Source organism: Lutra lutra, chromosome 2, assembly GCF_902655055.1.
Source record: "Lutra lutra chromosome 2, mLutLut1.2, whole genome shotgun sequence".
Classification (NCBI taxonomy): domain Eukaryota; kingdom Metazoa; phylum Chordata; class Mammalia; order Carnivora; family Mustelidae; genus Lutra; species Lutra lutra.
This window is the reverse complement of record NC_062279.1, coordinates 76,026,728-76,054,695: the sequence shown is the minus strand read 5'-3', so window position 1 is coordinate 76,054,695 and position 27,968 is coordinate 76,026,728. Positions and strand designations below refer to the sequence as shown.

The following is a 27,968-nucleotide window of genomic DNA, read 5'->3' as shown; positions in this document are numbered from 1 at the left end:
TGGGTTTCAGAAAACCCAGTGGTTCCATAGTTAGTATTTAGTGTGTACATTTATTTCTTCTTCAGTCACTTTAGATCCGTTGGTGACTGTTGGCTTTACTGTTAGTTCATCGACATATATTGATAAAAAAGAATTTTTATTTGGTTCATTAGTTATGTAAAGATAAGGAATCAGCAGCCTATGTAGCTGAATGAGGATCTTAGAAATGGCCATTTCAGCAAATGTGCTGACAAAGAAGCCCCTAAGTATTACAGCTGTTCTCAAGCAACAATTTATTTCCATAGCACCTAAGTGAAGAAAGACAAAATTTCCCATTAGTCCCCTGAAGCAGAAAAAGGTTTAAAATTACAGGTTTGGGTAAGGAAAGGTGATGATATTTTCCAATGTATCTTCAAAGTTGGTTTTAGAATTTTTTTCTTTGTTAACAAAAAAGTCATTATGAGGTAGAATTTGAATCCATATGCACATTCACCCTGTAAAAAGTTCGGTCTGTGTTTGAATTACAGGACCAAACATGCAAGTTTCTATAATCAAAATGTCATTTTTGCTTAGTTTAGAAGTGAAAATAATGTAATGAAAAGGGCAAACATCTTCTTGGTAAATATGAACTTTGGAGGAGGAGGCCCTGAAAATTTCAAGATGCAAGGTCTTTATGATTATAAATGAGAAGGGAGGAAATTTAGTTATTATTGACTTATTTGTTTCAGAACTATTTCTTGAAAAACTTGTAAGTACCTGGCACTGTGGTAAATGCGCTGGGGACAGGTTGTATAAAATAGCCTCTGTCTCCAAGAAGCTTCAAGAAGCAGAGGAGGAAGAACAAAGGGTAGAAAATGTTTCATTAATAAGCAGAAATGGGATGTTGTGGGAACATCATGGGAGGGAAACCATGAGTTCAAAAAAAAAAAAAAAGAAGCAAACAAACAAACTGAATAGAAACATAAGGAACTAGTCAGAAAAAGCAAAAACAATTTTAATAAAGGAAATGTCTGTCTTTCTAAAATCAAACATATTTAATACTTTTATAATACACTGAAGTTGTATCTTGTTCCTTAAAATATCTTTGCTCCAAATGATTCTGAGGCTCCAATCACAATTATAGAATACATAAAATTAAATATATTAACATGACACAGCCACTTAGTAGTCTATAAAGTACATTATTTATGACTCCACAAGGCACACAGTTTATACAGGTTAATATGGGTTATATGAAGTGTTCTCAGTTCTCAGGTATTTAGCCCTGCTAGCCAGAGTGAACATTCTTTTAACAGCATACTTTGGTGTCCTTTTTTAAAGAATGGACATTGAAAAAGTTAAAAATGTGTTACTTTGTAGGCACTGATGTATGGAAAATACACTTTGTGTTTTTATATATTGTAAGCTGGAAATGTCTTTTGAGTCACATATAGATTTATGCTCGACAACACTGAACAGTCTGTGAAGAATGGAAAACCTCATGACCAACAATTCTGATGAATACAATTCAAATATATGATGCAATACTAATTTGCTTGTTAAATTAATTACTCTGAAATCCTTTGGTTGTCAGGTACCAAAATAGTTTTGAAGTTAGAGAATTGCTTTCCCACTTAATTCTTGTGGGTGGCCCAATTCCCCATGATATTCACAGCTGAGAAGTATTTTTTTAATACATTTTTATCTCAAGTGATAATCAGGAGCAAATTAAATCTGGTCTTACACCAAAAAAAAAAAAAATGCAAACCACTCGGTGACTTCAGACTGTAGGTCTGCAAGACGTAGGCTTAACTCCACATCTCGAATGCTGCTTTTGCATGCTATCACCTCTGTAACAGACTGAAATATGTCTATCATTACATCAAGATTGCCCAGTCCAATGACTATCTAATCTAATCAACACAGGATGGCCTGGCCTAATGAGTTTCAGATGCAGTGCTTCTAAAGTCAGTCAATAGTAATAATTTAAAGAAACTTCATTCCAACAAATTGAATATAAAAGTCTTTGTATCATATGCAGAAGTTTACAAAAAGCACTTTAAGGATGTCTGGTCAAAACTATTGTCAGAAGTTTCCAAAGCCCATACATTTTGTCCCAGCGTAATTATGACAGCTACAATAAAAGCAGTAAAAAGCAAGACAAGCAAATCTTGGTCTTTCTTAAATGATTATAACCTCATTCCCTGGGGGAATAGGTAATGAAAAGATGTTACAGGTTGTGCTTGTTTTTAGACAGATGTCATCTGGGACCATATGCTACAGGAGTTTCAGATTTTTTCATTATCATCAGTGTTGATTTTCTTAAATGCGACTGGGCTTGCTTGTTTCAAAGAAGTCTTAGAAACATCTGTGTGCATGGTAGACATGGCTATTGTCTCATAGTCATCATCCCGAGACCGGAAATCACAAAAGTTAAAGAAGAACTGCAAGTCTCTCTGGAAATTTTTGTTCAAAAATCCATAAAATATGGGGTTGACACAAGTGGAAATCATTGCTGTAAGGTGGCACAGCAGGAATAACAGATTGTGGTTGCACGTAGCAATGATCTGATGATTCCAATCAAACACAGTGTTAAAGATGGTAAGGGGTAGCCAGCAGACTGCAAACGCTACTACGATGGACAACAGCATGATGTTGATTCTTTTGGTTTCACTGGACCTGTATTTATTGTCTCTCATCTTGTCCATCATGTTGTTTCTCCTTTTTAAGCGTATATATATCTACAGAGAGGGGGGAAAAAAAAGTTCAAATAGAACCACGAATTTAATATGGAATTCTGTGGAAAGAAGGTTAAAATGGAAGCGGTAGGGGGAAACGTTTTCTTACCTTGAAGTAGCAAATAAATATAAAACAGAGTGGGCCAAAATACTGCAGCATCAAGAGGAGAGTTGTATAAGATAACCTATGGGAGTCCGATGGAAACTTATCAAAGCACACGTATTTGTCCTTGAATGCGTCAAGTGTTACATTCTGGAACGGCTCATCTGTCAATACTTGATAGATGAGGAAAGGTAGAGAAGAAACCACAGCAAGAACCCAAATGACAGCAATACCTACATAAGCATGTCTGTTACTGGGTCTCCACCCTCGCGGGTTGATTATCAGCTGATGGCGCTCCACAGCAATGAGAACCAGAGAGAAAATGGACACGGTGATTGAAACACATTGCACAAAAGGATTCAACTTGCACATTGCCTCACCAAAAACCCAGTGGTCCATTAAGGTGTAGACAAATGTGAAAGGGAGACACATGATGGCAACAAGCAAGTCTGAGAAGGAAAGGTTCACAATCAGGATATTGGTAACATTTCTCATCTCCTTTTGTTTCAAGATGATTATAATTAAGGCCAGGTTTCCGGAGACCCCAAGAATAATTACAGCTCCATAAGCAAGAGCTAATGTAAATATCATGGCCAAGGGCAGATGACAATCATCGCTTTCAAAAGCCAAAAACTGGGAATTCTCTGAAAAATTACAGAAGATTGAATGATTTTCAACCTGGGAAAATAATGTTGAATTCATTTTGATTGGTTTGGCTGTTATAGATTACACTAGACAAATGGAAAATATGTTTCTTCAAAGCAGATCAAATGTTCAGCTTTTTCTTAATTCTCCATATTGCAATCCATTTCTCAAAATTATTCTGAATTCTTCATTCCCTTGAAATGAACAATCTGTAAAGAGAAAATGACCAATGGCATTACTAATTTTATTCAGAGCAGTCAGTATAAATTCTGACTCATAGTACTGTTTTAAGTGAAGACATTGAAATAAATAAACAAATGTAATCTGTAAAAACATCTTTTTAAAATAGCAGAAACAGTGCAAACATTTTTTAAAAAACAATTCTAATATTTTTAATTGGACTTGCAATTACTACATTTTAATTCAGCAAAATGTAGTAGTCTGTAAATTAGTAAGGTGTGTGTAAATCTTACCCCCAAAAGTTTAATAGAAACCAATGTTACAGATTCCTAAACATTATAAAAATATGATTATGGAAAAAAATAATGCACAGATTAACACATAAGCTATGAAATAAAGAAAAACAACAATAAAAATTTCCCTTATTCTTCCTCCTACTATAGAAATGAACTAATTCATTAAGTTGTACTAAAAACTCCACCATATACTGAACTGCTCTTTAAGGCAGACATTATTTAGCACAAGTATATGCAAAAGGGGATCATCAATACAGTGAAATATCAGAAACCTTTGTCACTACAAAGAGCTGATATCCAAGATATATAAAGAACTCCTCAAACTCAACACACACAAAACAGATAATCACGTCAAAAAATGGGCAGAACATATGAACAGACACTTCTCCAAAGAAGACATACAAATGGCTAACAAACACATGAAAAAATGTTCATCATAATTAGCCATCAGGGAGATTCAAATCAAAACCACATTGAGATACCACCTTACACCAGTTAGAATGGCCAAAATTAACAAGACAGTAAATAACATGTGTTGGAGAGGATGTGGAGAAAGGGGAACTCTCTTACACCATTGGTGGGAATGCAAGTTTCCACCCTTTGGAAAACAGTGTGGAGATTCCTTAAGAAATTAAAAATAGAGCTTCCCTATGACCCTGCAATTTCACTACTGGGTATTTACCCCAAAGATACAGATGTAGTGAAAAGAAGGGCCATCTGTACCCTAATGTTCATAGTAGCAATGGCCACAGTCGCTGAACTGCAGAAAGAACCAAGATGCCCTTCAACGGATGAATGGATAAAGATTTGGTCCAGGGTGCCTGGGTGGCTCAGTGGGTTAAAGCCTCTGCCTTTGGCTCAGGTCATGATCCCAGGGTCCTGGGATCAAGCCCCACATCGGGCTCTCTGCTCCGCAGGGAGACAGCTTCCCTTCCTCTCTCTCTCTGCCTACTTGTGATCTCTGTCTGTCAAATAAATAAATAAAAAAAAAACTCAAAAAAAAAAAGATATGGTCCATATATACAATGGAGTATTATGCCTCCATCAGAAAGGATGAATACCCAACTTCTTTATCAACATGGATGGGACTGGAGGAGATTATGCTGAGTGAAATAAGTCAAGCAGAGAGAGTCAATTATCATATGGTTTCACTTACTTGTGGAGCATAAGCAATAACACAGAGGACATTGGGAGACGGAGCAAAGACATGAGTTGGGGGAAATTGGAGGGGGAGACAAACCATGAGAGACTCTGGACTCTGAGAAACAAACTGAAGGTTTTGGAGGGGAGTTGGGGGGGTTGGGTGAGGCTGGTGGTGGGTATTAAGGAGGGCACGTATTGCATGGAGCACTGGGTGTGGTGCAAACAATGAATGCTGGAACACTGAAAAGAAATAAAATAGATTGAAAACAACAACAACAACAACAACAACAAAAAACCCCTTTGTCATATGAAGGACTGTGGAAGGGAGAGAAGACGTTTAATCCAGAAAAGACTAGGAATGGTATAGACGTCTTCTCATATTTGAATGGGTAGCATGTACCCTAGGGAACTGGGCTTAAAATATCATACCTAACTTTACAAGTAAGAAATAGGACCAGGGAAAGTATAACACAGTGTGTATTAAAAATAAAAAAAAACAAATTTCACATCATTATGAGGAACAAAAGTTTAATGAAATAAAATCAACTGCCTGCAGAACTCTGGGATGCTCCATACACAAGAGTTTGCAGCTACTGTATGAAAGACTTTTGGGGAGCTCTTACATTGTGTGGGAGATTTAAATGGCTATAACAGAAATTCCTTCTACCTTTAAGATTCTAGGATTTTAATACATCAGCAGTTTTCAAAGGATTTCTAAGGTTTTATACATGTAAATATCCTCCCTCCCCACTGGACTGTATACTGATACAAGGCAGGGACCTACATGTTTGGGGTAATTTTGATCTTTCACAGCATTTTGTGATACAAAGACTCTTTTCTAACCAACAAGAGAAATTACAGACAGTGGTTTTTAGAGATGAAAAGCTCCTTTTAAAAAAATCTGATTTCCTCTAGTTTGCTAAATAAATATATGAGATTCAGGGTTTCTTATGTTAATTAACAGGCCATTGTGCCTGTGTTAAGAAAGGGAATTGCATTTATTTCTTTTTTTATATGAGAATAAAAAAAATCATGCAGATTTACTTCCACTTCAAAGGAGATAAGAAATTTAGTGAACATTTGCCTTTTAAGAAGCACATCTAATGAAAATTTCCTTGAGTGCTTTCGCTTTCTAGAATATGAGGTGTTTTTTATTATAAAAACACAACTTGGCTTCAGAACACTGAAGAATAAAAATAAAAGTTTCTGGGCACCTGGGTGGCTCAGTGGGTTAAAGCCTCTGCCTTCGGCTCCGGTCATGATCCCAGCGTCCTGGGTTGGAGCCCAACATAGGGCTCTCTGCTCAGCAGGGAGCCTGCTTCCTCCTCTCTCTCTCTCTCTCTGCCTGCCTTTCTGCCTACTTGTGATCTCTATCTGTCAAATAAATAAATAAAATCTTTAAAAAAATACATTTAAAAAAATAAAGGTTTCTAACATTTAGTGAGAATGGAAGAATTAAGACTAGGAATGATTTCAAGTGTAAACTTTTTGTTTGTTTTTCCTTTCTTTTCTTTTCTTTATTTTTTTGTAATTATGTTATGTTAGTTACCATACAGTGTAAACATTTTTAGAAGTATGGCTCTCCCTTCCTCTGTGCAACAACCAATACGTAATGGCTCCTGAACTCATGCAGCCATCACCCTTTATCTCTCAAGAATGCCAAAGGCATGGGGTACGTGGTTGGCTCAGTCCGTTAAGCATCTGCCTTCAGCTCAGGTCATGACCCCAGGGTTCAGGGATTGAATCCCACACAGGCTCCCAGCTCGCAGAGAGTCTGCTTCTCCCTCTTCCACTCCCCCTGCTTGTGATCTCTCTTTCTGTGTCAAATAAATGCTAAAGGCAGAGTGAATAATCTTCTTCTTAGTGTCTGAGAACGAACCTTGAAGAAGTAAGTAATAATCTAACATTTCTTTACAAATTCCTCACTGAAGAATTCAAGAAAATTTTCCCATCATACCTCATATTCATGTTGCTGTCAAGTTATTCAACATGACTTATTAGTTAATTGTGAATTTCTCTTCATTATTTAAAGTAAAACTAGCTTGATTGGAAAGTGCATCCTCTTTATCCCACAACTTCTCATGGCTCCCTGTCACTACACACACCAGAGAAATAAGTATCCTGGAAAAAGACACTATGAGTACATTCCTCAGCCTAACACTTGAAGACCTCTACATTTTGCTTCCCTTTGCCTTTTACTTCCTGCCCCAAGAGCCCCATGGTGAATGCTCTGTTCCAAGTGGGTCAGTGTCTTCACAGTACACCACGTGCCCCCCAGCCTGTTTTAGCTTCTGCATTCATCTCTGTCTCTGCCATTGCTCTTGCTGGGTACTCTATCTTATCACCAATTCAAATGCTACCCATCTTTCAAAGCACCATTTAGTGCCCCTGAATCTTTAACTGGCTCATCCCAATTACGCTATAATCTTTTTAAGGTAGGTAGTGTATATACCTCATAGCACCTTCCAAATACTAAATTTAGAACAAAAATGTGTTGACTGACATTGTAGGCTCATGGCTGGAATAGTACGTTCTTGTGTGAATTAATCCTAACATCAATAACTGAATTCTGTCATAGTCCTTTTACATGGCTGATCAATAGTAATTATAATACTCACGATATTAGGTCAGGTATTTAAGGGGAAATATTCCATTTCCATGTTTATAAAAAAGGAATTGTTTCTGAAAGAAAATTCATTCATCCAGTAAATATTTATTGAACACTTAGTTTGTGTCAGGCATGGTTTTAGTGGAGACAACAGTGACCTTCTCTTTGAGTTTCTAGTCTTGTGGACAAAGAAAGCCAAGAAAATATAAATTGGCAAAAGGGAAAGTATGGCAGATGGTAAGTGTTACACAGAAAAAGCAACGAAGGGGAACTGGGGTTGTTGGAAGTTACACTTTGTTACTGGGTGGTAAGGAAGGCCTCTGCTTGTCTGAAAAGATGGCATATGAACTAAGACTTGAAAGTGGTGCGTGAGGAAGCCATGTAGATATGTCAGGGACTGCATCCCATGTGAAAAGAACAAACATAAAATCCTTAAGGCTGGAGTATTCCTGGTATGCTAAAGAGCAATGAGAAGTGCAATAAATAAGGGAGAGACTTGTAGAAAGTTAATTAGAAAGGGTAAACTGAAGAGGAACAGATTACATTAAGGACTTATTCCATGGGACAGTTTGACTTTTTCTTGGGAAAGATGAGGAATCACTGGAGAGTTTTTGGTAAAGGCATGAAGTTATATGGCTTGTTTTAAATGTTACTCTATTTGCTGTTTTCAACAGACTTAAGATAGGAAAGAGAAGAAGGAGAGAGATTCATTAAGAGACTAATAACAATAATCCAGATTAGAGATAACGGAGGCACGGACTAAAGTGTTTACCATGGAAAGGAAGAAAAATAGAAATTTTAAACCCACTGACTTATTTTGACAAGACCCAATACATAATACAGTGTGTGGGCTACAAAGGCAGTTTCTTATGGTTTTAGGTGAATACTGAAATTCAACTCTGACACCTTTGAAATTATATTTGATGGACACTCTCTGGTAAGGAACAGTAGTCTTTCTACTAAGTAGATGTTAAGTTAGCTATACAGAAAATGTAAACTAATTTTTTTTAAGTATTTGCAAAGCTTCCTTTTCTAAGTGCATATATGATAGTCATTCTAGTTTGGTAAAACAGTTCTGCATTGGATAAAATGTGTATTTTCAGCCTACCTTAGTATAACTTCAAGAAAGAATAGTTGTCAGAAAATAATACTGAGAAGGAATTTATATACATTATCTTCGGAAAGGAAAATAATTTGATAGTTACCATCCCGATATTTAAAATAAGATATGCAACTACAGACACTGCAAAAATTAAAGACTATTAAATCTCAATATAGCTGTTATGAGCAATTTGAGACAAAATAGAGATACTACATGCATCAATAGTTGGAAACTTAGTCCCCTTTCAAAGGGAAATTTCCTTCTCCTTTCCAATGAGAATGCTGGCCTTTCACTGCTTGCCTTTCTTAGTGCTGTCACTACCTGAAAATACAAGTTGCTGGTCGTAGTCTGCAGCAGATACATTTTTTCATACCTCAGAACTGTCTGTTCACCTTACTTGTTTTGGAAAAGAAATGCCAGCCTTGTTACACACAGCCTCCCCAAGTTACTGCTAGTTTATCTGTGTGATTACGTAATCCTGTTTCTTCCTCCCCTGGTTCAACGACAGCTGCCTTAAAATGATAAGGGAAGACTCAGAATGCAGTAGTCACCCCCCGAAAAGCACTCACGCTTTAGTCAGAGGTGGGCAGCTGGGCTGGATCGCTTTCTGCTCTCTTCTTCACCAGGGAAGCATTCTAGAGTCTTGGGACTGCCAGATACTGCTTCTACGTTTCTGTGCAGGTAGAGACAGGCAGGCTCTGCACGCCCCCCTGCCTGCGTGTCACCTAGTGAGTTAGGCTTTTGCACAGGATCCAGGTGGGCATGACAAATCTGAGCACTCTGGGGTGGGGAGGGGGGTGAGAAGGAAAGAAAAAGTAAAAATAAATGTCAAAACACACTCCCTCTCTGCCTTCCCCTAGGTTTTTCTGTGCTCCAGCAGTTGGCAGAGAAAGAAATGGCATGGTTCAATCAAAATTCCTATTGGCATTCTTACATGCCCACCTTTTTCATATTGTGTAACTAGGTGAATTGCCCCAAATTTTCCTCATCCTTAACCGTCCCGCCCTCCCCACCCCCCACGCCTTCACAAACACCCGTTTGCCACCCATCTACATCTATCAAGGAACATCTCTACCTATGATGATGAGACTGGCAAACAAAAGCATCCAAACCAATCAAATTTTTTTTTAAAGGGGGCAGAGTCCAAACACAGTTCTCTGTGACAAACATCAGTTCTTAAAACATTCGCCTCTCGTCTACCTGGAGACCAGGGGAACACTCTTAAACCACCTGTACCTCTCGTCCATACCCGATATCCTCATCTTGCCAGGTTCCGTCATCGCTGTTCTAAAAGCAGCTGAAGAGTTCAATGATTGAAAGAATACGGCTCAGGGTGTACTACCAGGGCGCACAGACTGGACGGGTCAGCACCGAGGGAGAGGGGCTCCTTTTCTGGCCAGATACGCGGAACCCACAAGTGTCCGGGGGAGACCGTGCCTGCGCTCAGGTCCGCGACCCCCCAGACAAGCCCGCGCCTTCGCCGGCTCCCTGCGGAACACGTGCGGCGCGAGGGGGACCAAGGTGGACCGCCGGCCAAACCCCCCCATTCACCAGACCATCCCAGCGACCCGTTCCTCGGCTCAAACTCCAGCGCGGCCGCCTGGGCAGCCAGCTCCAGAAAAACGCCAAAGATAAGCGAGGTCAGGGAAAGACGGTCTTAGGAGAACCCCAAGTGGGGAGAACTCGTACCCCGGTGCAGAAGCCTTGGGGCAGCAGCGTGTGCGGATGCCGCCAACTCCCGGTTCCTAACGTCGGCCCGCATCCACGGGCAGCAGTCCCGGAGCGGTCCGATCCTCTGCAACACCTTGCGACCTGCCTGCACCGAGAGCCCAAGGGAAAGGCCAGCCGCGCCCCACCTCAGTTTCCCAGAGTCAATTTCGGGCACTCGCACGTTTTTTATTTCCTCTCTCATCCTTCACGCCATCAACGAGAGATTTCCCAAAAAGTCCCTTAAAAGGTGCGAACTTGAAACTTACCCTCCGTTGGATTCGTCTTTTCCGCCCGTTTATGAAAGCGGGAAGAACGGTAACGGAAGGGAGCAGAGAGGGGAGAAAAGATCCGCTGGAATTTCTCCTGCTCAAATCCTAAAGATTGATGAAGATAGGAAGAGACGCCCCCTTAAAGCCGAACTCCACCTCATCCCCGGATCACGTGACGGCGCCCCGCGAGTAGCGCCCGATGCTCCCCCCGCAGCCACCCCGGCCTGGATGTCCACCTCTGGGGCGCGTTGCCTAGGAATTCTGGAAAGAAGGGCAGTTAAACATACCCGCACATTGTTGGACACAGACGCACGGAACAGAGGAAAGTAAGCACTCATCCGCACACTCCTCGACCCCCGGGAAGGCGAGACGATTTTAGGAGGCTCTTCCAAAGTCGGAGCCGCTGTGTGTCCCTTTGTTTGCGGGTCAGTGCCATCTTGTGGCCGAAGTTATAACCGGCTGAAAAGCGGGAGCGGCCGCCGAACTCCAGAATGAAAGGGATATTGGTATTTGGGAGAAAAGGAAGCGTGGAAGTCACCGCAACCATGCCACTAATAGGTTTCTCCCTTTCTTTTGTGACGTTTGTATATTTCTCACACCAGTGCCGAGAAGGCTTTTCCCCATTTTAAAAGGGAACAAAGAGAAGACCTTTATTAAAAAAAAAAAAAAAAAAAAAGGGTAGCAAATCTCGGAGGAGATAGCCTGACCCTGCAGTCCTTTCTGTCCACTGAGAAAATGCCGTCAGGTTTGTTCCCAGTGCCTAGCTGCATTTTTTAGGGGAGCACGATGAACGGAACATTTCCCTACTGGTCAGAAAGAGTCAATGCCATTTCCTCAGAGCTTAGTCTACTGCTGTACTGAACGTTATGAAGGAAAGAATGGCATGTACACAAGAGGACCTTGACAGTGGCAAACCCATCATGGTGCTGGGGGATTCTGGATAATTACTGATACACTGATCTTAGATGTTTTGCATAGTTGTGTTCCACTTTGAAAAACCAAAGTTGTGTATTTCACAAACACATGCACACAATAATTGTTTACTGGTGAGGATGAATACAACTTCTTCCAAATCAAGCTGCCAGAAAATAAAAAGTGTTCCTAATAAAGATAAACAACACTGCCTAGGATATGCGCAGAATAACAACTATGATCACATTCTGTCTTCAAACTAAAACAAAACAAAATTTCAAGGAAAATGGAATGACCTGAACTTTACACTGTTAAAAAATGTTTTCTTTCTCTGGCTATTAGGCAAAATAAACACTATTTAAAGTGCAGTATAAGTCATAGCTGGTTTATTTATATAGTGATATAAACATTTCTGGGTTTTTTTTCCACAGGAAATATTTCTAAATTATTTGTCATTAGAAATATTTTTATACACTTGAAAAGGGAAAGAATTAAAATATCATGCTCATATAATAAATGAACTACAATAATAGATGTGAGCATACATTTTACAAAATCCTACTACTGGTTAAACAGTAAAATGGCATATATATTTTCTTTTTAAGTTCTTTTCTTTCTTCTTCTTTTTTTTAACCAAGGACAAAAATATAAAGCCTAACTTAGGAACTTCAGTTTTTTAAAGAGCAATAACTCTTTAGATTTCTTGTTGCCTTCTGTCTACTCCATTCCCTTAAGTCACATTCTGAGAAGCAAGTTTGCCCCAAGGTTCTGATATCAAATTGACTGTTCTCAGTCTACTGCAAGAATTAAAAATTAAGTTATCTAATTTTCTTTGAGGAATACATTTTTATGTAGCATTTTTACTATGTCAGCAAATATTTTGGAGTTGAATATGTAATCTGGACTCATTAGACACTTTTTTTCCTGTATTTTCCAAAATGTTAATAAAGGCATGTCTATAATAATGCTTAAACTACTGTGGCTCATGTAGTTTACCATTTTAATAACTGAATTGTTATAAATTGTCACCCATAAGGCAAATTTATAAAGCTGCATTCTTGAAATATTAAATATCAAATACCAATCTTTGAAAGATCAATGGTCTCAAAGACTTTTCTATGTCAAATTTTGTGGTACAAAAAGAAGTTTCAAAATGTTCAACAACAGCAACAAATTGTATAATTCTCAAGAAATATCATTTATTAAGTACTGTTCCACGGTGTAAAACACAAATAAAATTTTTTAAATTGTAAAATTTAAAAAATTCAACATATATAATAACCAAATACATCATAAGATCCTCTTATAATGTAATCTTATGGAAAGTTTGACATAAAGTAATCTGAGTTCCTCAGAAGACATGTGCTAAAGAGTAATCTGAATTCCTCAAAAGATATACTAAAGAGAATATATGTGTGAAATAAAGATAACTTCTTTTTCTACTGTTTAATGAACAGCCAATTGCATACTTTCTTATTTGGAATTCAAGCTAGATAAAACCTCATCTTTGCTAGGGAGAGAGAACATTTTTCCATTTCATGTATTTCTTTCTGAAATTTCATTGTCATCTGGCCTATAAGCCATGACTAAGAGAATTAAATTAATGACCTGTTCTAATGTGCTCTTGGGCAAGTCTTTTTTTCTATCATTTAAACAGAAGAATAGGCTCTACTCATTAAATCTCTATAGACCTTAGTTTTATCATCTAAAACATTGTCTGGCCCTTTAAATAGCATGATTCAATGACTGCATAGATAAAAGTGTATCACTATATTTGCTGATGGAATTTATCCATTGTACCTTCTTTTTTGGTCTCCTGATAAATTTCTGCTGCAACGGTTAAAGATTCTAAAATGCTATTAGGCTCGATACAGGAAAGTTGTCATAAATTATGATTCAGAAAAATCTTGATAGACATTTACACTACATATGAAAACTATAAACTATATGGATGCCACTGAAGGAAAAAATTCCATTGGGGTAAAACTTAATATGAACCATGTTGGTGAATCAGTTCATATTCTATGCATTAATTAGGTGCCAGTTTTTCCTTCTTTCTGTAACTTACCTATTGCGTTTATTTGAATCAGTGATGTCACAGAATATAGATTGCAACATTATTTTATGGACCACTGAAGAAGAAAGAAAATGCTTCCAGTAAATCAATGACACATAACCTATTGTAAATGAATCTCAAAGTTAGAGTACTAAAATATTTTTTTAAAATCCTCATCTTAGAACCAATGAAATATGGGAGGTAAAGAGTTTTGACTAAATTGCTTAATATAATCAAATGGTCAATACAATCACTTAATTTAATTGTCTTTTAAGAATTAACTCACAGAAAGAAGTAACAAGTTCGTTAAAATGTTAGTATACAAGTAGGTGGGCAAGCAATTCAATTACCTTCTTTGTGTAGAGAAACTAAGTAGTATTTATGGATTTGTTCTTGATTTGAAATGAGAATGCACTTTAAGAAAGTTCTCATTTCATTAAATAGACTACAAATTCAGAGGATTTGTTTTAAAACTGTCAGAATAAGACTCTAGAGGACTAGGGTCTTAAAATTATTTAGTAAATATCCAAACATTCTCCTGCAGATCCCACCTTGTCTGACACCCTTTAGACAGTCAACAAAAGTGTAATGTTATTTTACAAAAGTGTCACATTGTGTATTTATTACATGGAATAATGAACAGAGCTTTGTGAATGTTACTATTATTGCTTTTGATGATAATTATTACTATTCCCTTCATATCTACATACTCAAAGGTATGGAGTGGGAATAGCTGGTGAGAAGGCAAGTGTGAATGCCGCCTCCAGACCTGCCATCATCTATGACAGATACCTCTGACAGTTCATCTGGCTCCACTTCCACCTCACAGCACCCCCACCCCAAAATCTCATCCTTAATATTAGACCCTTTCATAACACAACACAACACAACCCTACAGGCAGCCAATATCAGTAGATCAGACTTGGCTCCGTAATGTAAATCTATGTCACATCCCTGAGATAGGGCAATTTTTCCCAAAGGAAAAATTGAAAAAAGACTCCTATGTCCACATAAACATTACAAACTGGACAAAGGTGGTATGAAATGTTCCTAGGTGTCACTTTGCTTAGGTAAGTTTCCCTTCTTCATTACTTTGTTTAAAGTCTAGATATTGCTTTTCTTTCCCCAGATACATAGAAATCTAGAAAGAGGATAAATATCCAAGGATGGCTGGGGTATAATCAGACTCTTCTGCGCCCAGGAAATTGCTTGACTACTACCCTCTACTAGCATAGCATAAAGATAGAAATCACTGAACTGCACAGATTATTCAAAACTGTAGCTGAGAGACACCTGAGTGGTTCAACCCATTGTCTACCTTTGGCGCAGGCCATGATCCCAGGGTCCTGGTAAGGAGTTCTGCATCAGGCTCCCTGTTTGGTGGGGAGTCTGCTTCTCCCTCTCCTTCTGCCACCCCCCCTAATTGTGTTCTCTCTCTCTGACAAATAAATAAAGTCTTAAAACAAAACAAAAAAGAACCTTAGGTGAGCCTTAAATATTACCCAGAAATTCTTGGGCTTGAGTGACTTCCTATTTCTCTCCTTTTAGAAGATACTTCAAATTGTCCCCCTTCTCTCCCAATCTCCTATCTCATACCCTCAGTTTCAACAGAATCCTCCTTCCTTCTAAGTAAAAGCCATAGAGCACTTACTCCCTCATTTCTACATCCCTCATTTCAGCAGTGACTCCTCTGTCCCAGCTGTTTCAACCCCCAGGCTTTGAGTCAGCCTAGGCCAGAGTTTTCCCAGCTGACACCCCAAACACCATGTGACAGAGACAAGCCACCACCACTGTGCTCTCCCACTCAATCCATGAACATAAAATTCATGAGTGAGTTGTTGTTTTATTCCACTAAATTTGGGAGGTTTGTTACAAAATAATATAACTATAACACCAGTTTATTTAACAATTCTGTTTTCTTGGTGAAACACTAAAATGAAAATAAAAATAAAATTGCTCTTTCTTGCATTGTAACTCCCTCACCCATGTCATAGTTTCTATAGCTGCCTTCTCTTTCCTGGTAACTTCTCCAAAAACAAACATTTACTATCCCCGTATTTGCTCCTCAAATATGGCCCACCTGAAACCATCACTGCCATGACACCAATGATCAAAGCCAGTGGAAACAATTCAGACATTATTATATTTATTCTTTATGTTGTGTTTGACTCTCTTGACCATCCTGTGCTCTTGGAATTTTCTTTTCCTTTGACTTCATGAACTCCACACTTCAGGCTTTCCTTGTTCCTTATTAGATGTTCCTCAGTTTTCTCTCCTAGGTTCTGCTGTCTCCCTCTACTTCTTAGGTGTTTCCCTCCTTAGGACCCTGCTATATAAACAGGCCTGAAATAGCACCTGTGTATTAGCCTAAAATGGCCCCCATATTGTTTTCTTCTTCGCACGGCAGGCTGGGACTAATAGCCCAAAGCCAGACAGCACCAAACTCAAGTTCCCACACATCTAATTGCTTTAAATATAAGCTAAACAAATATGCTTTAACCAGTTACAGCCCATCTACTTTTCATACCCTGAGAAACTGCACCCATCATCTGTTAACCAGAGATAAGACAAATCCTGTTGCCATAAAAGACAGCAAATTATTGCTGAGCTTTGGCGCTCTCTGAACCAAGTCTCCCCACTTTGCTACTGAGTGATATCACCTAGGCAAGTGAACTCACTCTCTATTTTCCCCTTCTCCCCCAGAACCCCCTGTCCTATCTCCCTTCTGGATGGTAGCCCCATGCTGTTGTCTTTGGAAGACCTCTTGTCTGGAGAAACTTCCCCTGTCACGCAACCCTGTCCAAGACCACCCCCCAAAAGCTTGTGTGTTACTGCCTTTTGTGGTCCTATCTTTTCCCTGATTTACCTGAAATCCCCAAATTTACGAGAGACCTCATTCTTAATCTTCTCTCTCTCTTTTTTTTAACCTTAATGCATAATCATACCCTCTGTCACCAATTACCTGTCTGTAGGCTCACAATTCTACACATCTCCATCTAAAGGACAGATACCTTTCAGGTTTCCTTGGCAAATGTGCTTTCCAGTGGACAGGAATCTCAGTCTTGTCATCATCTCCATCCTTCAAACCAGAATCTAAGAACTGTGCCGTGTTTCTCTCACACTCTTAAATTCAACTGTTCACACATTCCCATTGATTTTATCTCTTAAACATCTCTCCAATGTGTTCCTTCACACCATCAAGCTCTACTTATTTCTTTGCTAAAGGGTCTTTCTGCCTCAGTGGTTTTCACAATGGTCCAGTTACATCCCTCCTCAGTTTGAACAGTCTAATTGCTCTCCAGACCTGTCAAGTGCAATGTCCTTTTAACCAATATTTTCAGTATCACCCTCCACCACTTCCCACACACTCAGTCACATCACACTATTTGCACTTCTCTGACTGTTAACTTCCTCTCTCACCTTCATGCTATTTCTCCACCTCTTACTTGTCCATCCCTGCCATCTGGGGATTTAACTCTCACCAGTTCCTCAAACCTCAATTCAAGTAGCTTCTCGACTACAAAGCCCTATTTTATTTCTCTCCATATCCCCAAATACCCCCATAGGCTGAATGTGCCTTATTCATATGCCTGCAGTACTCTAAGTTTATTTCTAACATAGGATTTAGTACATCAGATGTAATGAATTGTTTATTTGCACAGACCCACGCTGTGATCTCTGAAAGGCAGTGACTACTTTTTTCACCTCTTTAAACTTACAGCCTAGAATTCTGTCTGGTAAATCATAAGATACTAAAAAAAGTTCTGTTGAAGGATTGAAGAACAAAGAATAATGTAGGATAACGTAAATTATGAACATCACAAACCAAGCCCATTTGTTCATCTGAAATATTTAAAACTACCTTGGGCATTTTATTTATGATGAATTACTGCTCTTTTATACACACACATTATATATTATATAGCATATATATAATGTAAATGTAAATTCTTCATATATTTTATACATATATATGCTTACTATATACTTCTCTTGACGATTCTTCTCATTTTAAAAATTTCCTTTATGTGTTAATTCTGCTTTTCTTATTAAGTATAAACTTGAAAAATGAATCCTACTGCCTTTAAAAATGCGGGAGTACCTGGGTGGCTCAGTCGGTTAGGCGACTGCCTTCACCTCAGGTCATGGGTTCTGGGATCAAGCCCTGCATCTGGCTCTCTGCTCAGGGGGAACCTGCTTCTCCCTCTCCCTCTGTGATCTCTCTCGCTTTCACTCTCTCTCTAATAAATAAATAAAAATCTTTAAAAAATGCACATAATGTCCAGCAGAAAAGTGTCTTATGAGTTTCTCTACCTGCTGAATAATATTTTTTAAAAGCGGAATTACCCATTAACAGGATAAGAGTAAGAATATGGTAACAGATACCTTGTGGAAGAGCATATCATTTAACAACATCAACTTTTTATTCTGGGCTTATGATTTGAACTGTTCTCTAAACATTCTTTTTAAAAACTATTCAAAACAAACCAGCATACCCAAAACAAATAAACTATTTCTCTTTCATTTCCACTTAAATATAGTGAGGTTATATTTAGACTTATAAGTAGATTTAAAATACTAACCATGAAAACTTAGCTAAGAAATGAAAATTTATTTTTTAAAAAGCAATATTGGGGGGATACTTTTCAACATCTTCACTTTTTGTTTGGATTTACAACAGGGAAGAATATATGGTCTATATATGGATTTATATGATAGAAATATTTGATAGAAATATTATGCTTCTGAAGGAATCTATGTTCTCTTCTTTTATATATTTTGTGCTGAATTTTTAAAATAATATAATTAGATAAAGAATCATTTGTTGATATGTAAGACATCCACAATTTTTTAAAAGAAGAGTCAAATATCATTATGTTGTTAATATAGCTGCAGGGAAGAGAATGTGCCAGTAATAATGGAAAGCTATCAACAGTATTTCTTTTTTTTTCGAATATGGACAGCAACCATTTCTATGATCATCAAATTTTTCTAAAGATCCAAAAAGTTTCTCTTTCTACACATATATCTATAATGCATGCTTTTTAATGGCATAAAGTCATATGTAGTCAGAGCTTAAAGGACTTTACATATCTACTAGTTAGAACATTTTATTTTACAAAGGAAGTGAAAATTACAAAGGTCAAAGTGTTTTGTCTAAATTAATTTGTCCATTAAATTGGAGTAAAACCTGGATGAAATCCAGGTGTTCTGACAAGTGTCCATTATACAAATACATCTGTGATATGTGATTGTGTGTATATGCATACATACACACACACACACATATATATGTGTGTGTATGTATTTTTTAACATGGAAAATTTATTTTTTTTTATTTTTTTTTAAAGATTTTATTTATTTATTTGACAGAGAGAGATCACAAGCAGGCAGAGAGGCAGGCAGAGAGACAGGAGGAAGCAGGCTCCCTGCTGAGCAGAGAGCCCGATGCGGGACTCGATCCCAGGACTCCGAGATCATGACCTGAGCCGAAGGCAGCGGCTTAACCCACTGAGCCACCCAGGCGCCCTGGAAAATTTATTTTTAAAAAAAGAACTGTACATTCTGTCTGGAAATCAGTCACTGCTTTATATTTAATGATTTAATTGTTAGGGAATCAAAAGGAAAGATATAGTATTGCTTAAGTAGCAAAATGCTTATCAAAATGCTTATCAATATGTTTATCCTGCCCCCTTAGGACCTCAAAATTATCATTGAGTTTTCTGGGAAAATGTCTCTATGCACCCAAAACTTTAGGTTAACTTTTTTTAAAATTGCTTTTGTTCCTTAAAAAACTGCATGTATTTCACAATTATGTTAGTTCCTTGTTTTGAGTCCTAAATATTGATCATATGACAAACTATTACAATTCCAAAGAAATCAAAGTGGTGATGCACATCATAAAAAATATTTTCCTAACATGTGGAAATGGCCCTTTGCATGTCTTTTAAGAATTAAGGATTAAAGTTACCATGATAGAAACAGTGGATAAAGAAATGTTTACTCTTAATGAATTACTAAAGTCTTCACAGAAAAAAATGCATCGAATAAAATAATACTATTTTTCAACTTTTTTTAATCACCACTATTCTGATAACTAATATACCAAGATCACATATTGTCTGAGATTATGTCAGTGCACTTTAGTAACTGTTCTTTGCAAATGGTAGCTGTTATTAAAATGCAGCAATAATTTTGACAAAAACCATAGACGGGTTCCTCAGAGAAATGTTACCCCAGGCATTGTTTGGAGAGTGTTTTATTATTCAATAATTTGTCATAAGAGCCCCAAGAGGTTTTAACTTTCACCTTTATAGAAATGCTTTCTTTCATAACTGATGAAGAACCAGGAAAACTGGAAAATAGCCAGTTTAATTTTGTAGCACACATAAAATCCAGCTTAATTTCCCAAATGAGCATTTTATAAGTAGTGAGTAGGAAAAAATACATAGAGCAGAGGTGGACATTACTATTTGTGTTCCCAGAGGTAGTACTCTACCTGCTTGAATTTACTCCATAAAATAAGAAAATTACTTATTATCTTCTACAAAGAGTGATGATGATTAGTCTTGAATCCCTCCTGGGAAATTTGAAGATAAAAGCACACAGATCTTCATAACTTCTTATGTAGCATATTGTTGGAATTTTCAAGTTGACCAAATCTTCAAAAGAAGGATTTTTTAAAATAATTTGTTTACTCCACATATATTGAATGTGTATTTAAAGAAGGCTTTTTGAGGCTTGCATGCTTGTATGTGCAGTGGAAGAAAAAGGTGGGTTAATTGGAATCTTCATCTCAATGACATGTTGGCCTTTTATTTTTAATACTCAATAATAACAACAGCTACTTAAATTTAAGGGTCAACATCATCAAAAGAAATAACAAATTTATGAAAAAGAAAAAAAAATCCATCTTGTATTTTTAACATACAAAAGCTTGAAGCATAGGTTAGTATTTTGGAAGATAGTCACAAAGGGGTTTATTTGGAAGTTGTTTTAACAACAAAGCATATTTGAAGTAAGTATGTATTATAACCATGCAAGGGATGGAAGAATAGAAATTTATGTGACAATGTGTATTGGATTGACCATGTTGATGTTGGAGTTAAGAAAGTCTAAGAACCAAACTTTGTTTTCTTACCAGTCATCCCTTCTTCACATATAATCCCTTAGCTTACCAACTACAGGAACCAGTGGGCCTGCTCAGACTGCCTATTCTGTCCAGCATTTGGGGGAGAATATACTAGTTTACCAGAAATAAGACAGAAAATAATGAAATAGGTACTGGATTTACTTGAGGTATTTAAGAGCTCTTGGATGACTCTCTTGCCAATACAATGACGTCTATATAGTTTCCTCGAATACTGAATATTAAAATACAGGAGAGAAGAGGCACAAGAATTTTTGTCCACTTCTGGGGAACAGGTGGGGTTTGCTGCCCCCAGAAACTAGATTTACAAGTTGCATTGCTACCAAGGGATACAGTCCTCCCCAGTTTAGAGTACCAGTCCCATGGGATTACACTCATCACCAAATCCTTGATCCTATGATTGTCACGTGATCATTTTTCAGTTTTGTTATTTATATACAAGAAATACGATCTTTCACCTGCAAGGCCATGTTCAAGAACATATGGACCTCTTTCCAATCTCTCCAGTGTCTCTCTATCTCTCTCTCTCTGCACTCCCTGCCTCCTACACACACACACACACACACACACACACACACACACACACACACACATATACAGATACACGGAGAGCACAGAGAAGCCTAAAATACCTGCCAACGAATGACTAACAAAAATAAGGCAAACCTGGAATACAGATTTGGAAACAATTGGGACGGAAATCACGTTGAGGAGAAACAGAGGACCAAATTTTGTAGTGTGTTTTGGTTGCTGTTTTAAAAACAACAACAACAACAAAAACCTATGACAACTCTTTTTACCTCTCTCCCACCCCAACCCGGCTCTGTCCATCTTCTTTATGTTACCCAACAGTCCTGAGAAACGTGGATTCCGTTTCAACCTCACTCCCCAGTTCCACGCCGCTTGCCCACGCCCACAACTACTTCTCCTTAGGAATGGGAATAAACCCTTTTTCCTATTCTGACCCCTTTGTGTCTCCTGCCCCTTCAGATCAGCCTTCCTGCCTAGACTTCTCCCCTCTTCATTCCAAAAAGGCGCAAAAAGAGCAGCATTCTGTTTTGGTTTTGGTTTTTATTTTTTTCGAACAAAGAGAAAACCTGGGCCTTGAAGCTTTTTCTCATGGAGCCTAAGCTCTTAGAGGTACCCCAGCGCTCATTCCCACATCAGCTCAAGACTCCTCCGAGTTCACTTCACCAGGCTGGGGACAGAACCGGCAAAAATCTTCCTGCTCGGCAAGTTAACTTGGCTTCGGCCAAGAACCAGAGGCCAGAGTGACGGGGTGCCATCTCGAGGGCCTGCAGCTTCTCCCTGGGGCCCCAGACAGCAAGGTAGGGGCTGGGATGCCCCGAACTCGGGCTTGGGGAAAGGCTGCGGCCGAGCAGGCGCCCTAGTGCAGGGTCTCCGGGGTCCCGGGAACAGTCACGTGTTCCCAAGGCTCCTCTAAAACCCCCGCTGCTCCCCGCTCCTTCCTCCCTACCCCCACCACATCCCCACCGCCACCTCCAGGTGCTCCCCCTGCAGTCGCCGCCGCCCGGGCGCAGAAGCGACCGCGTTCCCGGGAGCGGAGGCACCAGCACCGGCCCGGGCGCCCCGAGGTACCGGGTTCAGCCTCTCCCCACCGCTCCTTTCGGCGCGGGGGTGGGCCTGCAGGGAGGGGCTGAGGCCGTTCCTGGCTCGGGCAGGAATCGGTGCGGGGCCGGGGAGCCGCACCCGTCCCGGGTCCCGGGTGTAGTCCGGGCTCCCGAGAGGGCTAGTGGGGAAGCCAAAGGCAGAGCGACTGGAAAAGTGGGGGTTTGGGGTGGAAGGAACAGACAATTGTTAGGCGTCAAGGGAAAGGGGGAAGGGACCAAGCGGAATTCTTTGGTTCGGGGCAACTACTCACCCGGGGTGGGGCAGGCGCTGGCCGAATCCAGGAGGAGTGTCCGGAATCCGCGCAGGGGCTGGATCAGGAGCTAGCGGGAGGGGGTTCTGCGGGGACCTAGCGCTTCCCTTGGGGGCGAGCCGCGAGTGCAGCCCGGCAGAATCCGAGGCAGGGGGACCGCAGCCTACAGGGTGTTCAGCTAGTGCACAGCCGTAGCCGGGTTCTGGTGCGGTCCTGGGGCGCAGTCCACCGGGCGCCCCTCGGTCAGTGCACCTGCCGCGCAGTCCCGCAGCTGGCCGCAGACCTGGAGGCAGTTGCGCGCCTGGATTTGCGTTCCTGTTTGCAAGGTGGCTTCATAGGACAAATGCGAGCAATACCATACATGTACACACCTTGAATTCCAGAAACAAGGAATTTTTTATCCCCAAGTTCACAGACCTTTAGTTTATCTTTTAAAGGAACTTAACCATCGTGTTGGATCAAAGTCGAAAGACTTTGCCAGAGACCATGGAATAGCTTGAGGCTCTCAGCAGAATTTTGAGCCGGAATGCAATTTTACATTTCAGATTTCTCAAGGGAAAAGAAACTCTGCTGTTAGAATTAGGAGAGCGTGGTGCGAGCCTGCGTGTTTGTCAGCTGAGCAAAGCTGTATTTATCTTTCCAACTCAAATTTTGCCAGATTTTAGCTTTAAAAATAAAATCATGGGAATATCTGAGAATATGGAATCTCGCCATTGTTCCAGGATCGTAGCAAAATAGCCAATAGCTGATATTTTATCATTGCTAGAAGGGGAAAAAAACATATATTTTATTCTTTTGTGTGTGACTGTCATCCTTTGTGAAAAGATGTGCCTTATCATAAGACAGAGATTATCCTAACAAAGGAACCTTATTTAAATCTATTAGCTGTCTTTCAGTATCCTTTGAGTTCCCAGCAGTTCCTCCTATTCTTTTTAAGAACTATCTACTTAACATACCTAAAATCTATTTGGAAGATTTCTTTCATCTTGGTGTCACCTATAGATCAATTTTTATAAGAAAATTATGATATCAGAAAAGTACATAAGTCTACAAAGACATTGCTTTCTAAAAGTCACCACAGTTTGACAAAGAACTTTTCACTTTTTACTCTGAGGATTAAAGTTTGATGTTGCAGCCTGGGAATTCGGATGGTGGGAGCTAAAACTAGATACCAAAAAAAAAAAAAAAAGTCTAAGCAAACACAACAAAGGTTTCACACAGTCAATATTGAATTTCTTCTAAAATAATATTTCATTTCTAAAACTTTCTGGTTACATTTCATAGTTTCTCTAGCACTCTGAGATGAGAAAAGCACACATATTGCATTACTCTTATGTATAAAGTATTTATGTTTTATAAAATTGTACACTGTTCATTATAACACTTGCTGAAAAGCAGATAATTATTAAACAGATCTACATTTCCATTATAGGTTTGCTTATGGTTCTTTTCAGAGAAGTGAAGGAGTAAATTTAAGAAAAAAAATCCTTTGTGTGTGTTTTTTTCTTTCATTTTCTCTACCTTTGATTTTCAATTAAAAAAAAACAACAACAACAAGACAAATCTTATTAGACAAATAATTCCTACTGTTTGAAATATCCCCTGGCTATTGTCAGGGAGGAAGAAATTTTTCTTTGTCGAAAGTTCTTCTAGTTGGACTAAGAACTAAATTTCCATGAGACAGATTGACAGAAGAAAATCAAATTTAGTTTCCTGCCTACAGGGAATCTGCACAGGCATGGAAATTCCAAAGACAGGCAAAATGAGGTATATATGTCATCCTGAACTAAGGAGAGGGGTAAGGGAGAAGAGCCATTGGCAGGAAGGTGATAGGAGATGTTTGGAAAATGAAGGTTGCCCTGTTGTGCACATATGTTTCTTAGGCAAAAAGGAATCTCTATAAATAGCTCTTTTCCCCGTACAGGTCCTCTATCTAAATTTTTTTAGGCAGTTGGTGAGGAGGTCAGAGTTTCTACCTGAGTCTTTTGGGTCTTGATTATTTTCAGCTCAAAATAATCTACCTGCCATTGCGTGGCCCATCTTGGGTATCCTGCCTTTGGCCTCCATACAACAAGATGGCAAGTTAAAGAAACAGCTTAGCATTCCCTTCCTTCCCCCTGGCCCCATTTGCAGTACCTCCAGTTGTAAGAAGTCACTGGAGCAAAGATTCACAAAATGCTCATTTAGTGTAGAGCATGTTATTAGGTGTGTGTATGGTTGTGTGGAGGTGGGATGGATTAGCCTGGGACTACAGGGAAAGCAGCACAAGGTTGACTGCAATCACACCAAAATAAAATGAATAAAAGAATGTTAGATGAGTGAGCATTAGGAGAGGGAAAAACATAAGAAAAAACTTATTATGGGGTATGATATTAGTATTACTTCTACATTTAACTTCAAGATATAAATTTTCCTCAGATGATATGAATTTATTCAATCTTTCTAAAGCTGAAAGTTGTTTTCAATTTTTAAATTAAAAAATAAACAGGTAAATTTTGTTTTTAAAAATACTAGTTGGTCAAAAAAAAATAAAATAAAAAATAAAAATAAATAAAAATACCAGCTGGTCAGTGGCTATCCTAACTATGATAATCTGGCACATCTCAAAGGACTAAGAATTGATCAAGGAATGACTTTGCCATTGACTATTGTGCACACATAGTCAATAGTACAGCTTGATAAACACTTAGTAAGTGCCTGTACTATAGACTAACTCCTGGGATAGTGTTTCTACATTTGAGAAGCTACACTTGAGAAGCTTCATTGGAATATACATAAACTAGATAATATTTAGGGTACTAGACATTTGTTTGAGTTTTTCATTTTTCCATAAATATTTACTTAGCACCTGCAATGATGGAGTTACTGGGTCATGTATTGTGGTAGATACCACAATGAGTAAAGGGCAGTTTTCTGCTTTTCCATTGCTTATTAATAGATAATGTAGGCTGCTATGTTTTTTAATTGCATTGCAAAGCAAATTGTCACATATAGCACGAGAGAGCTGTAAACAGAGCAATGTGGGGGTTTCAAAGAGGAGACTTGCAGCCAATTGAGTAGATCAAGGAATACTTCTGGACAGGTGACTTTTAAGTTTGACCTTGCTTGAAGTTGGAAACAAATGAATGTTTAAGGTAAGAGTATATGACCACACCATAGTAATGAGCTATTATAAATTAGATATCTTGAAGTTTTTATATACATTTGCCTTTTCCTTCCCTTTCATTATATCTATGTAAACCTAAAGGACATGATCTGCTATTTAAACACAAGGTAACACACCATAAAAATGACGATAGACTTAGACTTACTGTAATTGTTATTGACTGATATTTGCCCTGCACTTGGAACCAATTAAAGACCTCAGGAAAGTGTGTTTAGGAGATTAATAAGGTATGGGAACAAATTTTAAAATTTCATTTCCCTCTCAGTGGATTAATGCATAGTAGTCATGCAATTTTTTTAAAGTTGGTAACTAATGTCTTTTTATTCGAAGCAGAGCTATAATATGGATTTAGAACTCCAGGAGTTTTATAACAAGACCCCTGTCACCGAGAACAATACTGCTGCCACTCGGAATTCTGATTTCCCCATCTGGGATGACTATAAAAGCAGTGTGGATGACTTGCAGTATTTTTTGATTGGACTTTATACATTTGTAAGTCTTCTTGGTTTTATGGGCAATCTACTTATTTTAATGGCTCTCATGAGAAAGCGTAATCAGAAGACGACGGTCAACTTCCTCATAGGAAATTTGGCCTTCTCTGATATTTTGGTTGTGCTGTTTTGCTCCCCTTTCACACTGACCTCTGTCCTGCTGGATCAGTGGATGTTTGGCAAAGTCATGTGTCATATTATGCCTTTTCTTCAATGCGTGTCCGTTCTGGTCTCAACTTTAATTCTGATATCAATTGCCATTGTCAGGTATCACATGATAAAACACCCTATATCTAATAATTTAACAGCAAATCATGGCTACTTCCTGATTGCTACCGTCTGGACACTAGGTTTTGCAATCTGTTCTCCCCTTCCAGTGTTTCACAGTCTGGTGGAACTTCAGGAAACGTTTGGTTCAGCACTGCTGAGCAGCAGATATTTATGTGTTGAGTCGTGGCCATCTGATTCGTACAGAATTGCTTTTACTATCTCTTTATTGCTAGTGCAGTATATTCTTCCCTTGGTGTGTCTCACTGTAAGTCACACCAGTGTCTGCAGGAGTATAAGCTGTGGGTTGTCCAACAAAGAAAACAAACTAGAAGAAAATGAGATGATCAACTTAACTCTTCATCCATTCAAGAAGAGTGGGCCTCAGGTGAAAATTGCCAGCAGCCATAAATGGAGCTATTCATTCATCAGAAAACACAGAAGAAGATACAGCAAGAAGACAGCCTGTGTGTTACCTGCTCCAGCAAGACCTCCTCAAGAGAATCACTCAAGAATGCTTCCAGAAAACTTTGGTTCTGTAAAAAGTCAGCCTTCTTCATCCAGTAAGTTCATACCAAGGGTCCCCACCTGCTTTGAGATGAAACCTGAAGAAAACTCAGATGTTCATGAAATGAGAGTAAACCGTTCTATCATGAGAATCAAAAAGAGATCTCGAAGTGTTTTCTATAGACTGACCATACTGATACTAGTGTTTGCCATTAGCTGGATGCCCCTACACCTTTTCCATGTGGTAACTGATTTTAATGATAACCTTATTTCAAACAGGCATTTCAAGTTGGTGTATTGCATTTGTCATTTGTTAGGCATGATGTCCTGTTGCCTTAATCCTATTCTGTATGGCTTCCTTAATAATGGGATCAAAGCTGATTTGATTTCCCTGATACAGTGTCTTCATATGTCATAATTCTGAATGTTTACCAAGGAAAGAATAAATGTTGAGACCGTCTAAATCATATTCACAATAACTCTGTATGTAAATTAAATAAATTTTAGTAACATGACATTGAATTTATGTAACAGATTTCTGGATTTGAATGTCAGTTCATAATATGTGGAAAATAACTTTAATGTGTTATATATAATATGATGAATTCATTTAGTTGTATAAAGTTGGTGTCAATGCAATCTATAATTTCACTTTAAGAAGTAGTTGTATTAACGTTCATTTCATCTTGTCTTGTAAACAAATGAATTGTAACTTTTGTTTAAAATAAAAGTTGTATCTAACCTACTCTGTATTTTTGGTTCAAAATTATAGTAAACAAAAATAT

At 38.6% G+C, this 27,968-nt stretch overlaps 2 protein-coding genes across 7 annotated transcripts; one reads left to right on the top strand and one right to left on the bottom strand.

Annotated features, from left to right (window-relative positions):
• Window positions 1-1,231: 1,231 nt before the first annotated feature.
• On the bottom strand, window positions 1,232-23,123 carry NPY1R (neuropeptide Y receptor Y1). 5 transcript variants are annotated; one of them, XM_047717760.1, is made up of 5 exons: window positions 10,989-11,323; window positions 10,750-10,857; window positions 9,343-9,553; window positions 2,806-3,653; window positions 1,232-2,699 (listed from the first exon to the last, which is right to left on the bottom strand). In XM_047717760.1, the coding sequence occupies exons 4-5, from the start codon at window positions 3,499-3,501 to the stop codon at window positions 2,247-2,249; spliced, it is 1,149 nt and encodes a 382-aa protein (XP_047573716.1). In that variant the 5' UTR covers window positions 3,502-3,653; window positions 9,343-9,553; window positions 10,750-10,857; window positions 10,989-11,323; the 3' UTR covers window positions 1,232-2,246. The 5 variants fall into 5 exon arrangements, with proteins under 5 accessions (XP_047573716.1, XP_047573717.1, XP_047573719.1 ...); XM_047717761.1 differs by having other exon boundaries at window positions 11,040-11,323; XM_047717763.1 differs by lacking the exons at window positions 10,750-10,857; window positions 10,989-11,323 and adding an exon at window positions 22,753-23,123.
• NPY5R (neuropeptide Y receptor Y5) lies at window positions 21,862-27,968 on the top strand. 2 transcript variants are annotated; one of them, XM_047717759.1, is made up of 2 exons: window positions 21,862-22,198; window positions 26,252-27,968. In XM_047717759.1, the coding sequence occupies exon 2, from the start codon at window positions 26,261-26,263 to the stop codon at window positions 27,599-27,601; it is 1,341 nt and encodes a 446-aa protein (XP_047573715.1). In that variant the 5' UTR covers window positions 21,862-22,198; window positions 26,252-26,260; the 3' UTR covers window positions 27,602-27,968. The 2 variants fall into 2 exon arrangements, with proteins under 2 accessions (XP_047573715.1, XP_047573714.1); XM_047717758.1 differs by lacking the exon at window positions 21,862-22,198 and adding an exon at window positions 22,226-22,465.